Here is a 13,003-nt window from a genome sequence, read left to right on the forward strand (position 1 = left end):
GAAGTGGAAGGAAGGAAGGGGGAAGGAAGGAAATTTACCACCCAATTTCTTCATAGCCTTCTGAGTCTATTGAGGATGTTGCCATGGTTACATGTCTGATTCCAGCAGGAAAAGAAGGACTGCCGCTCTCTCCTCAGCGACTGGACGCTCTGCAGCTGTGCTCACTCATTCATTCACTCATTCACTTACACATTCATTCATTCATTGTCTGTTTCACTACTGCCTTATCCTGGTCAGGGTCGCGGTAGGAAAAAACCCTAGACACCACTCTATCACAGGACAGACACACACACACAGCTCCAGCTGACCTGACTGCATGTCTTTTGGACTCATAGGAGGAAACCGGAGCACTTGGAGAAAATTCACATGGACAGACTCCAGGGAGAACATGCAAACTCCACACAGAAAGGAGCATGATGCCTCATTCACTCAATTCAAGTCAAGTCAACTTTATTTATATAGCGCTTTTTACAATAGACATTGTCTCAAAGCAACTTTACAAAATCCAGGACCAACAGATACAAAAACCCCAACAACAGATTCAATAACCTGCTTATTTACTCACTTATTTATTCAGTCATTCCCTCACATCGATTTACTTACTAACTTATTCTCTCACTCATTTACTCACTTATTTATTCAGTCATTCCCTCACATCGATTTACTTACTAACTTATTCTCTCACTCATTTACTCACTTATTTATTCAGTCATTCACTCATTTATTCAGTTATTCACTCACTTATTTATTCAGTTATTCACTCACTTATTTATTCAGTTATTCACTCACTTATTTATTCAGTCATTCACTCACTTATTTATTCAGTCATTCACTCATTTATTCAGTCATTCACTCATTTATTCAGTTATTCACTCACTTATTTATTCAGTCATTCACTCACTTATTTATTCAGTCATTCACTCACTTATTTATTCAGTCATTCACTCGCTTATTTATTCAATTATTCACTCACTTATTTATTCAATTATTCACTCACTTATTTATTCAGTCATTTACTCGTTTATTCAGTCATTCACTCACTTATTTATTCAGTCATTCACTCGCTTATTTATTCAATTATTCACTCACTTATTTATTCAGTCATTCACTCACTTATTTATTCATTCACTCGTTTATTCAGTCATTCACTCACTTATTTATTCAGTCATTCACTCGCTTATTTATTCAATTATTCACTCATTTATTTATTCAATTATTCACTCACTTATTTATTCATTCACTCACTTATTTATTCAATTATTCACTCACTTATTTATTCAATTATTCACTCACTTATTTATTCAATTATTCACTCACTTACTTATTCATTCACTCACTTATTTATTCAATTATTCACTCACTTATTTATTCAGTCATTCACTCACTTATTTATTCAATTATTCACTCACTTATCGATTTACTTACTAACTTATTCACCCACTCACTTATTTACTCACTCGTTTACTCATTCATTCACTAATTTACCCACTCACTGACTAATTTACTGATTCACCCTCTCTTTCACCCACTCATTCACCCTTTCTTTTATGTACTCACTTATGCGCCCAGATTCTGAACTGAGAGAAACAACTTGTTATATTAGTTGTGTTCAGCTATTTTAATTGTTCATGTTTAATTTGTTTATTGCAAAAGGCTGAAAGTTTGTCAGTGTTGCTAATAAACCCAATTTGCAATGGAAGTCGAATAATTTTGATTGCAACTGTATGTCACTCAATGCTATATGGGTTGAATTTGAGGTCGCTAATGCAGAGCTTGTAGAATGTTACCTACGTAGTTACCACTTGTTGCATGGTACATGTAGTTGGCACTGATTGAATTAACTGTAGTGGAGCATTAATAAACTACATCACAGAGCCCAGTTTGCTCTTTACATTGTTCAGTTTTTCATCTCTCACACAGCAGGGATTCTGAACTCCTCGGTTTGAAACTCAGCTCTGCCACCGTTCGACTGGGCGCCATCTAGCGGGCAAAATTGGCAGTGCCTGCAGCAGACACGTTTCTGCTAGGGTATGATGACCAGACTATGTGGGTGGGGTCTTCAAACGCTGTGTAAGGAGTCTGATTAGCAGCTAGAGAGGCGCCAGTGCAAAATTCATAGGTGAAAAAGGGTTCCGCTAAGGGCTGAATGCAGGTCGGAGGGGGCATGAGCAGCGGTATACCCTCCTCGACTGCAATCAGGGATCCCCAGCAGCGGAAGACAAATTGAAATGTGTAAATAAAATAGATAAAAATGTTCTTATTTATTTTCTTAATCATTTATTCACTCACTCGCTCACTTACTTATTCTCTCACTCAGTCATTCACTCATTCATTCACTAATTTACTCATTCACCCACTCATTTACACATTCTTTCATGTACTCACTTATTTTCTTACTTATGTATTCACTTAGTCACTCACTCACTCGCTCACTCACTAGTTCAGCTCTCCCCCAGCTTATTCTTTTGCTGAGATAGGGAGATAAGTGTTGTGAAGGTGGGCGGTGTAGAATTGCTGTATTGTGTGCGTTTGTGTGTATATGAGTGTATGGTGTATGTATATGTATATATGTGTATGTGCACAGTCTTTATTATAGCAGGAAATCAGTGTTGCAGTTTCAGATTGCCACACATCTCCAGTTTCTATTTACTCCTTTTGATTTTTATTTACTCTGCTCACTGTTTGTCTTCTCCAATAACCCTTCAAAATTTATTAAAACCTTTTTTAAGCGCAGCACCACAGCTGCTGTTTAACACCCCTGCACACACACTTTAAACCCCCCTTCGATTATCATGCTAAACTGTAAATGGAAGTTAAGCTGAAGCGTCATGCTGATGAGCGCAGTAATGCATTTTTGTCCTTATTAATGCAACCCAAAGGAAATCATGCAGATTCTGATTGGCTTGCTCAGTGTGCATCTGGTCAGAAAGAGCAGCACATTAAATCACATTCATTATTCACTATGCATAGTTTACATATCTGATAGTTGCCTCATTGGAAGCCACTCATCACACAATCTACTCTCAGGATATAATTAACTGAAAGTTTGAAATGTACACATTTGGAAATACTACTTCATCTTTAGGGAAGACTGACTTTAAAGGTAAAGAATGCTGTTTAAAAAGTATGTCTTTTTGCTTGTGCTTTAGTCATAGGACTTTAGGTCTACTTTTCCTCTCTATTGTAGCACTCTAAACAACCCGCTGATTCACAATCACAGTCTGGGTGGCATTTCTCTTGCACTGTAAATCTGATTGCAGTGGGGCAATGGGATGGGTTGGGAAGGGATGTGATGGAATAGATTATCATCTGGACATAAGCCACCTGATTAATAATGTGGTGTTTTTTGTTAATCCAAGGAAAATGACGGACAAATAAAATACCTTTAATAATCCTAATAATCCGACCAGCTTTTTACACATTTATAGCAAGTGTGCAAATGATTACATGATGCACACCTTTACAAAAATGCAGCTCAAACTAAACAACCGTTTCTATTCTGTCTTTACAGACTTTGCAGTATCCAGGGTAAGTTTCTTCATTGCTGTGGCTTCTGTGCTTGTGTTGCTGTATCCAGTGACTGTGCTGCAAAAATCAGTGTTGTAATGCTGTAGTATTCTGTGTACGCTCTGTTGTCCGGGTGGGTTAACACTTGGATCTCTTGATGCCCTTCTATTATACTAGCACCTGAATCTGGACCCAGCTAAATAACAATTACAAACAGCTCCACCAGTGTGTTACATTAGCCGAATTGCAAATTCATCACATTTGTGATACGTGAGATTTCAAGGCGACCCATGGCAACTAACAATGTTAAAAAGTGGCCAAAAAATAAGTGCCCAAACTGCTGGTTCATTTATCATTATAAAAAGTTCTTGTCAAACACGGACAAACAGCATCAGGAAAGAAATAAAGGTGGTTGTAAGCTACTGCTACACCGATCAGCCATAACATTAAAACCACCTCCTTGTTTCTACACTCACTGTCCATTTTATCAGCTCCACTTACCATATAGAAGCACTTTGTAGTTTTACAATTACTGACTGTAGTCCATCTGTTTCTCTGTATGATTTGTTAGCCCCTTTCATGCTGTTCTTCAATGGTCAGGACTCTCCCAGGACCACCACAGAGCAGGTATTATTTAGGTGGTGGATCATTCTCAGCACTGCAGTGACACTGACATGGTGGTGGTGTGTTAGTGTGTGTTGTGCTGGTATGAGTGGATAAGACACAGCAATGCTGATGGAGTTTTTAAACACCTCACTGTCACTGCTGGACTGAGAATAGTCCACCAACCAAAAATATACAGCCAACAGCGCCATGTGGGCAGCGTCCTGTGACCACTGATGAAGGTCTAGAAGATGACCAACTCAAACAGCAGCAATAGATGAGTGATCGTCTCTGACTTTACATCTACAAGGTGAACCAACTAGATAAGCGTGTTTAATAGAGTCGACAGTGAGTGGACACGGTATTTAAAAATTCCAGCAGTGCAGCTGTGTCTGATCCACTCATACCAGCACAACACACACTAACACACCACCACCATGTCAGTGTCACTGCAGTGCTGAGAATGATCCACCACCCAAATAATACCTGCTCTGTGGTGGTCCTGGGAGAGTCCTGACCATTGAAGAACAGCATGAAAGAGGGCTAACAAAGCATGCAGAGAAACAGAGAACTACAAAGTGCTTCTATATGGTAAGTGGAGCTGATAAAATGGACAGTGAGTGTAGAAACAAGGAGGTGGTTTTAATGTTATGGCTGATCAGTGTAAATACAAGTAGCTGCTAAATTCCCAATAGAACAGCCACCTCTATGAGCCACACTCAGCATAACATGATAACATCATGAGCTTCATATCGACTGAATTCATTCAGCGATTCTGGAACCTTTAGTTTAATTCACAAAAATTTGTAACATGACGTAGTAAAACAGCAAAGACCCTGGATAGAGTCCTGATTTCTGAGTAAAAGAAAATTTATTACGTCCTGGTGTATGAAATTTTCACCATATTTTTTACACTTGAACAGATTCTTGTTCGAAAGAAACCAATGAATGTGTTTAAACATGTCCTCTGCCAACTGTTAAACACAGTCAAGTATCCACAACGTTGTTGACAGCCAATGTATTAATTATTTATCAGCCAATTTATTAGATACTATTGTGTAACCAACAGGCAACATACAGCTGGGTAAAAAACCCATGTACATACTGCTAAAGTTTTAGACAAGTAGTATGATGAACACCAAAATTAAGACAGTTACTAAACCTTTGTTGAAAGTTCTAGAGTCCAGGTGAGTCCAGGCTGAAAAGTACATCTTTAACTCCTCCATGCTTTTAAAAACTAGAAGATGCAATCTCCACCCCAAACCATTCAAGACTAGTATGACAGCATTCTTGAAAGAGTCTGTGCCTCGCCACAGGTATAGCCCTATTCGTACCTGCAAGACCAGGAAGACTGAAAGAACAGGTAGATGAGAGCATTCATAAAGTAGGGGTATCACATTCCACACGCTTACCCAGAAAGAAAAAGGATCATTTGCCCTACCATGACATAAGCCTATGTTGTCCCCTAGAAATCTCCATTGACCATGTGCTCACCCAAGCGAAATGCACAAACACAGAGGGAAGTAGAAAAAAAGCAAAACCCACATCTTCAGGGAAAAAACATAAGAGACAAATTTAACAATTCAAAATGAGCAGAGCAGCCACTCTACCACTGACGCAGCCCAAATCCGGCATGGATCCAACTGTGGGGCTCTGCTCAAAACGCACCCCAGAGTTCCTCTGAAAGAAGATCAAAGAATGCCAGCATATTCAGAGGAACAATAACAGAGGAGAACAGAGTGTTCAGGTGTCGAAAAGGCACTGACAACATAAAACGCATGCCAAACAGTGACCTAGCAGTGAGATGACACTGAGGGATACCAAGTCCCCAGGCTCTATCCTGCAGGTGGGACGTGCTCTTCTTTATAAATACAAACCACATTTCTGGAAAAGTTGGGACATTTTGTGCATTGCAATTACAACAGGAATCTGTGTTCTGTATTTCTCTTGAACCTTTGTTTAACTTTATTTAACCAATGCAATTGTACTTTGTATTCAAACTGCACTGATCAGCCATAACATTAAAACCACCTCCTTGTTTCTACACTCACTGTGCATTTTATCAGGTCACATAATTTAACAAAGGTTTGAGGTCGGCCGCACAGGTGGCGCAGTGGTAAAATACGCTAGCACAGCTCTGCCATCCGGCAGAACAACGTTTGGCTGTTGTTCATCCAAGGCCTCTGCTGGCTGATTGATGGCATCTGCACAGAGAAAGGAATAATGCGATGTTCAGGGTGTGGCTCTCCGTTCACATGGCTGATCGCTTATGAACTTTCCTCGTGCAGGTGAAAAGATGCAGTTTGCTCTCCTCGGGGTGGGGGTCAGCACCAGTAGAGAGGTAGTATAACGCAATTGGGTAAAAATTGGACACGCTAAAAAAATCGGGAGAAAAATAAAAAAAAAAACAATGGTTTGAGGTCTTACCCTACACAGACTGAAATGTCTCTGGATTTCCTAAATCTTTACACAATATTATGCACGGTAGATGATAAATCAATTATATGCAGTTTTGCCCTAAGAAATTTTAAAATGACTGTTGCATGCATCAAATTAAAATGTGCTTAAATTTACAAAATACAGTTATGTTTGTCTGGTAAAACAATAAATGTCTTTTATTTTATTTGTACTTTTATTTTATTTGCCAGTTAAATAAAGAAATAGGAGAATTCAGAAATCACAGATTCTTGTTTTATTGTATTTTACAATATATCCCAACTTCCAGAAATGGGGTTTGTATATTGTTTAGACTTTTAGAGTATCTGTTATTTTGTTTGCCCTCTGTATATAAGCTAGCTCGGCTGCCCTTTACAGGTGCTAAGTCACAGAGGGTTAAAAACATAGCACTGAGATTCCCACAGTGATTTGAATGCTGAAGGTTACACAGTAAAGGGAGAGAGTCTAGAAAACAAGTGGTTGAGAACTGCGGTGTGTTCAAAGAAGCCTCCGGCAGTACATATTTTACTCCTGGAAAATGCAAATGCCTCCAGATGTCAGGTCAGAGAACATGTCCAGCTGAGCCACGACACATTCCTGGCAGCCCTACAGGCCATGCATGTGTTTACTCTCCTGCCTCTAAAGCAGAAAACAAAAGGAGAAACCCCTACAGCTTAATTACTAGATGACAAATAAATTTGGAGCTACAACCAGACAACAGACTGCATGAAATATGCATGTGAAAAAGCTTTGCTGGTGCACAGAGAGGCAGAAACATGTCCAGCTGTTTGTAGACTTGTTTAGGATTTGAGACAAAAAAATGATATAAAATAAAGGGCTTGTTCATGTAACACACATTTAAAGCAAGACATCATAAATATAAAAGGGGAAGAAGGTTTTTTTGGCGGAACTGCTATTGCTGACCTGTTTTACACATTTAAAGGCTAGCCAGCAAAAAATTCATCATGATCATCAATTTTGAATACTGAGATTTGTGCACACTTCTTAATTAGAAAGCATGCAAATTGTTAGCCTATAAAATTGACTGTACTAGTACGATTATACTAGTATGATTAATAGCATTGTTTCCTTCCCAGCAGCCACTGCGTCTGGCTTCTTCACTCCGAATGGACGGCGTAAGATTGATCAACTAAACTTATTTATTAATATGACTCCTCTAGATGAGTGCATGCAGTCCTAGCATGCAGCTTGAACCTGCTTTAGCCAGAGATGTTTTGGATTTGAATGTTATGTCTTTTTTATTGCTGATCGCAACGTGGTGCAAAAATGTTCCTTTTTTCTGAGGTCTGATTTTCCCTTGACCATGCATCTCCCTATTCCTGCGTTTTTCCTCTATATAGCTATGAAGAACAAAGCATTTTTGTGTGATATAGCTTGCCACCAACCACTTCTCATATGCTGTCAGTTCAGTATGATTCAGAATTTGATTTTAGTTTAACGCTGAATGAACAGTTAAAGTTGAGATCAATAGTTTACATACACTTGTAAATGACATGTTTGTCATGGCAGTGATGAAATTTTACTGATTTCTATTTCCTTTTGCGTGAATTAATGTGAATTAATACATGGACCACAAGTTATTTGTCCAAAATAGCTTAAAGAAGTTTGAGTAAAGTTTTTGTGCGTTCGTGGGATAAAATATTTATATATGTATATGGTTATGCAATGAGAAGAAACAAGTAGCTAATCATTTTTTAATTTTTGTTAATGAATTTGCTATCAATGCATATAGCCACTGCAAGTTTACACACACAATGTACTTTTGTACTGTACTTTTTTAATCGAGATTAATCGAGATTAAAGAACAAAATTAATCACGATTAATCTCGATTAAAATTTTTAATCGTGTGACAGCCCTAATATATATGTATTCATCTCAATTAATCGCAAACTAATAATTAAGCAAAATTTGAACAGTTATGCACATTGTTATTGCAAGAACGTGTTTACCAATAAAACATTCATAAAATATGATAGAATTATTAAATCTAAATTCATTGTAGAAAGCACATTATCTGACAAAAGTGAGGATCTTTTCCTGTTTATAACCCTGACACTGAAAACAGGTGCACCAATCATAATGTTTTGATCTAATATAAGGCATCAATAAAGCATCAAAACACAGATATGATTATTTCATAGATCTATTAAGAAAACCCTTTAATACTGTGTTTGTGCAGAAAGAATACTGGGAAATACTGTTCTAAATGACCATTTAAACATCTATAAATACCTGAAACAGTCAAGTTAGCAGACATAAGTAATTGACTAGCTATAAAAAAAAGTGTTAATTAAAACAGTCCATGTAAACGCTTAGTCCATATAAATATCAGATACGAATGTGTTTTTAGAAAACTACAAACATCACAAATAAAAATCATGTTTATAACCATGTGATAGAATAAGCTGAATAAACTGTGGAGATGAAACATCACACAGAGTTTCACTTCTTACCGGAGGGGGAGGAGGCGGAGCTACACGGTTTTGATGGACAGCTCTAGCAGCCAATGGAAATACTCGTTACAAAGCTTGATTTCATTCATCTCTTCATCAACACGTAAAAAAAGTGAAAACCGCTAAAAGTAGTTTATCATCGGACAGTTCATGCGCTTTACATCCTAATTCATCTGAAATACAGTTAATTACCACAGAGACACACATGTATGTGGCACAAACAGCCAAATAAAAATAGTTAGATAAATTTTTTTAATCGTGATTTTTTTTTTTAATCGCGATAAAAATTTTAACGCGATTAACGACAGCCCTAATATATATATATATATATATATATATATATATATATATATATATATATATATATATATATATATATATATATATATATATATATGTACAGTGTATCACAAAAGTGAGTACACCCCTCACATTTCTGCAGATATTTAAGTATATCTTCTCATGGGACAACACTGACAAAATGACACTTTGACACAATGAAAAGTAGTCTGTGTGCAGCTTATATAACAGTGTAAATTTATTCTTCCCTCAAAATAACTCAATATACAGCCATTAATGTCTAAACCACCGGCAACAAAAGTGAGTACACCCCTTAGTGAAAGTTCCTGAAGTGTCAAAATTTTGTGTGGCCACCATTATTTCCCAGAACTGCCTTAACTCTCCTGGGCATGGAGTTTACCAGAGCTTCACAGGTTGCCACTGGAATGCTTTTCCACTCCTCCATGACGACATCACGGAGCTGGTGGATATTCGAGACTTTGCGCTCCTCCACCTTCCGCTTGAGGATGCCCCAAAGATGTTCTATTGGGTTTAGGTCTGGAGACATGCTTGGCCAGTCCATCACCTTTACCCTCAGCCTCTTCAATAAAGCAGTGGTCGTCTTAGAGGTGTGTTTGGGGTCATTATCATGCTGGAACACTGCCCTGCGACCCAGTTTCCGGAGAGAGGGGATCATGCTCTGCTTCAGTATTTCACAGTACATATTGGAGTTCATGTGTCCGTCAATGAAATGTAACTCCCCAACACCTGCTGCACCCATGCAGCCCCAGACCATGGCATTTCCACCACCATGCTTGACTGTAGGCATGACACACTTATCTTTGTACTCCTCACCTGATTGCCGCCACACATGCTTGAGACCATCTGAACCAAACAAATTAATCTTGGTCTCACCAGACCATAGGACATGGTTCCAGTAATCCATGTCCTTTGTTGACATGTCTTCAGCAAACTGTTTGCAGGCTTTCTTGTGTAGAGACTTCAGAAGAGGCTTCCTTCTGGGGTGACAGCCATGCAGACCAATTTGATGTAGTGTGCGGCGTATGGTCTGAGCACTGACAGGCTGACCCCCCACCTTTTCAATCTCTGCAGCAATGCTGACAGCACTCCTGCGCCTATCTTTCAAAGACAGCAGTTGGATGTGACGCTGAGCACGTGCACTCAGCTTCTTTGGACGACCAACGCGAGGTCTGTTCTGAGTGGACCCTGCTCTTTTAAAACGCTGGATGATCTTGGCCACTGTGCTGCAGCTCAGTTTCAGGGTGTTGGCAATCTTCTTGTAGCCTTGGCCATCTTCATGTAGCGCAACAATTCATCTTTTAAGATCCTCAGAGAGTTCTTTGCCATGAGGTGCCATGTTGGAACTTTCAGTGACCAGTATGAGAGAGTGTGAGAGCTGTACTACTAAATTGAACACACCTGCTCCCTATGCACACCTGAGACCTAGTAACACTAACGAGTCACATGACATTTTGGAGGGAAAATGACAAGCAGTGCTCAATTTGGACATTTAGGGGTGTAGTCTCTTAGGGGTGTACTCACTTTTGTTGCCGGTGGTTTAGACATTAATGGCTGTATATTGAGTTATTTTGAGGGAAGAATAAATTTACACTGTTATATAAGCTGCACACAGACTACTTTTCATTGTGTCAAAGTGTCATTTTGTCAGTGTTGTCCCATGAAAAGATATACTTAAATATCTGCAGAAATGTGAGGGGTGTACTCACTTTTGTGATACACTGTATATATATGTATATATATGTTTATACAGTACCAGTCAAAAGTTTGGACACACTTTTCCATTCAATTGAATAGAAAAGTGTGTCCAAACTTTTGACTGGTACTATACAGTATATACTGTATATATATATATATATATACAGTGTATCACAAAAGTGAGTACACCCCTCACATTTCTGCAGATATTTAAGTATATCTTTTCATGGGACAACACTGACAAAATGACACTTTGACACAATGAAAAGTAGTCTGTGTGCAGCTTATATAACAGTGTAAATTTATTCTTCCCTCAAAATAACTCAATATACAGCCATTAATGTCTAAACCACCAGCAACAAAAGTGAGTACACCCCTAAGTGAAAGTTCCTGAAGTGTCAATATTTTGTGTGGCCACCATTATTTCCCAGAACTGCCTTAACTCTCCTGGGCATGGAGTTTACCAGAGCTTCACAGGTTGCCACTGGAATGCTTTTCCACTCCTCCATGACGACATCACGGAGCTGGCGGATATTCGAGACTTTGCGCTCCTCCACCTTCCGCTTGAGGATGCCCCAAAGATGTTCTATTGGGTTTAGGTCTGGAGACATGCTTGGCCAGTCCATCACCTTTACCCTCAGCCTCTTCAATAAAGCAGTGGTCGTCTTAGAGGTGTGTTTGGGGTCATTATCATGCTGGAACACTGCCCTGCGACCCAGTTTCCGGAGGGAGGGGATCATGCTCTGCTTCAGTATTTCACAGTACATATTGGAGTTCATGTGTCCCTCAATTAAATGTAACTCCCCAACACCTGCTGCACCCATGCAGCCCCAGACCATGGCATTCCCACCACCATGCTTGACTGTAGGCATGACACACTTATCTTTGTACTCCTCACCTGATTGCCGCCACACATGCTTGAGACCATCTGAACCAAACAAATTAATCTTGGTCTCATCAGACCATAGGACATGGTTCCAGTAATCCATGTCCTTTGTTGTTATGTCTTCAGCAAACTGTTTGCGGGCTTTCTTGTGTAGAGACTTCAGAAGAGGCTTCCTTCTGGGGTGACAGCCATGCAGACCAATTTGATGTAGTGTGCGGCGTATGGTCTGAGCACTGACAGGCTGACCCCCCACCTTTTCAATCTCTGCAGCAATGCTGACAGCACTCCTGCGCCTATCTTTCAAAGACAGCAGCTGGATGTGACGCTGAGCATGTGCACTCAGCTTCTTTGGACGACCAACGCGAGGTCTGTTCTGAGTGGACCCTGCTCTTTTAAAACGCTGGATGATCTTGGCCACTGTGCTGCAGCTCAGTTTCAGGGTGTTGGCAATCTTCTTGTAGCCTTGGCCATCTTCATGTAGCGCAACAATTCGTCTTTTAAGATCCTCAGAGAGTTCTTTGCCATGAGGTGCCATGTTGGAACTTTCAGTGACCAGTATGAGAGAGTGTGAGAGCTGTACTACTAAATTGAACACACCTGCTCCCTATGCACACCTGAGACCTAGTAACACTAACAAATCACATGACATTTTGGAGGGAAAATGACAAGCAGTGCTCAATTTGGACATTTAGGGGTGTAGTCTCTTAGGGGTGTACTCACTTTTGTTGCTGGTGGTTTAGACATTAATGGCTGTATATTGAGTTATTTTGAGGGAAGAATAAATTTACACTGTTATATAAGCTGCACACAGACTACTTTTCATTGTGTCAAAGTGTCATTTTGTCAGTGTTGTCCCATGAAAAGATATACTTAAATATCTGCAGAAATGTGAGGGGTGTACTCACTTTTGTGATACACTGTATATATATACAGTGTATCACAAAAGTGAGTACACCCCTCACATTTCTGCAGATATTTAAGTATATCTTTTCATGGGACAACACTGACAAAATGACACTTTGACACAATGAAAAGTAGTCTGTGTGCAGCTTATATAACAGTGTAAATTTATTCTTCCCT

The 13,003-nt window shown here is 39.2% G+C and overlaps 1 protein-coding gene across 2 annotated transcripts in view; it reads left to right on the plus strand.

Annotated features, from left to right (window-relative positions):
• lhfpl4a (LHFPL tetraspan subfamily member 4a) overlaps positions 1–13,003 on the plus strand; it is a 61,591-nt gene that overhangs the window by 32,887 nt on the left and 15,701 nt on the right. The window contains exon 3 of one of the 2 annotated variants that reach the window (XM_062997396.1): positions 3,512–3,528. The exons of the other annotated variant lie outside the window; for it this stretch is intronic. Coding sequence (XP_062853466.1) covers positions 3,512–3,528 — 17 coding nt within the window. The remainder of the gene's footprint in view (positions 1–3,511; positions 3,529–13,003) is intronic. 2 annotated transcript variants of the gene reach the window in all.

This window comes from Trichomycterus rosablanca, chromosome 6 (assembly GCF_030014385.1).
Source record: "Trichomycterus rosablanca isolate fTriRos1 chromosome 6, fTriRos1.hap1, whole genome shotgun sequence".
Lineage (NCBI taxonomy): Eukaryota > Metazoa > Chordata > Actinopteri > Siluriformes > Trichomycteridae > Trichomycterus > Trichomycterus rosablanca.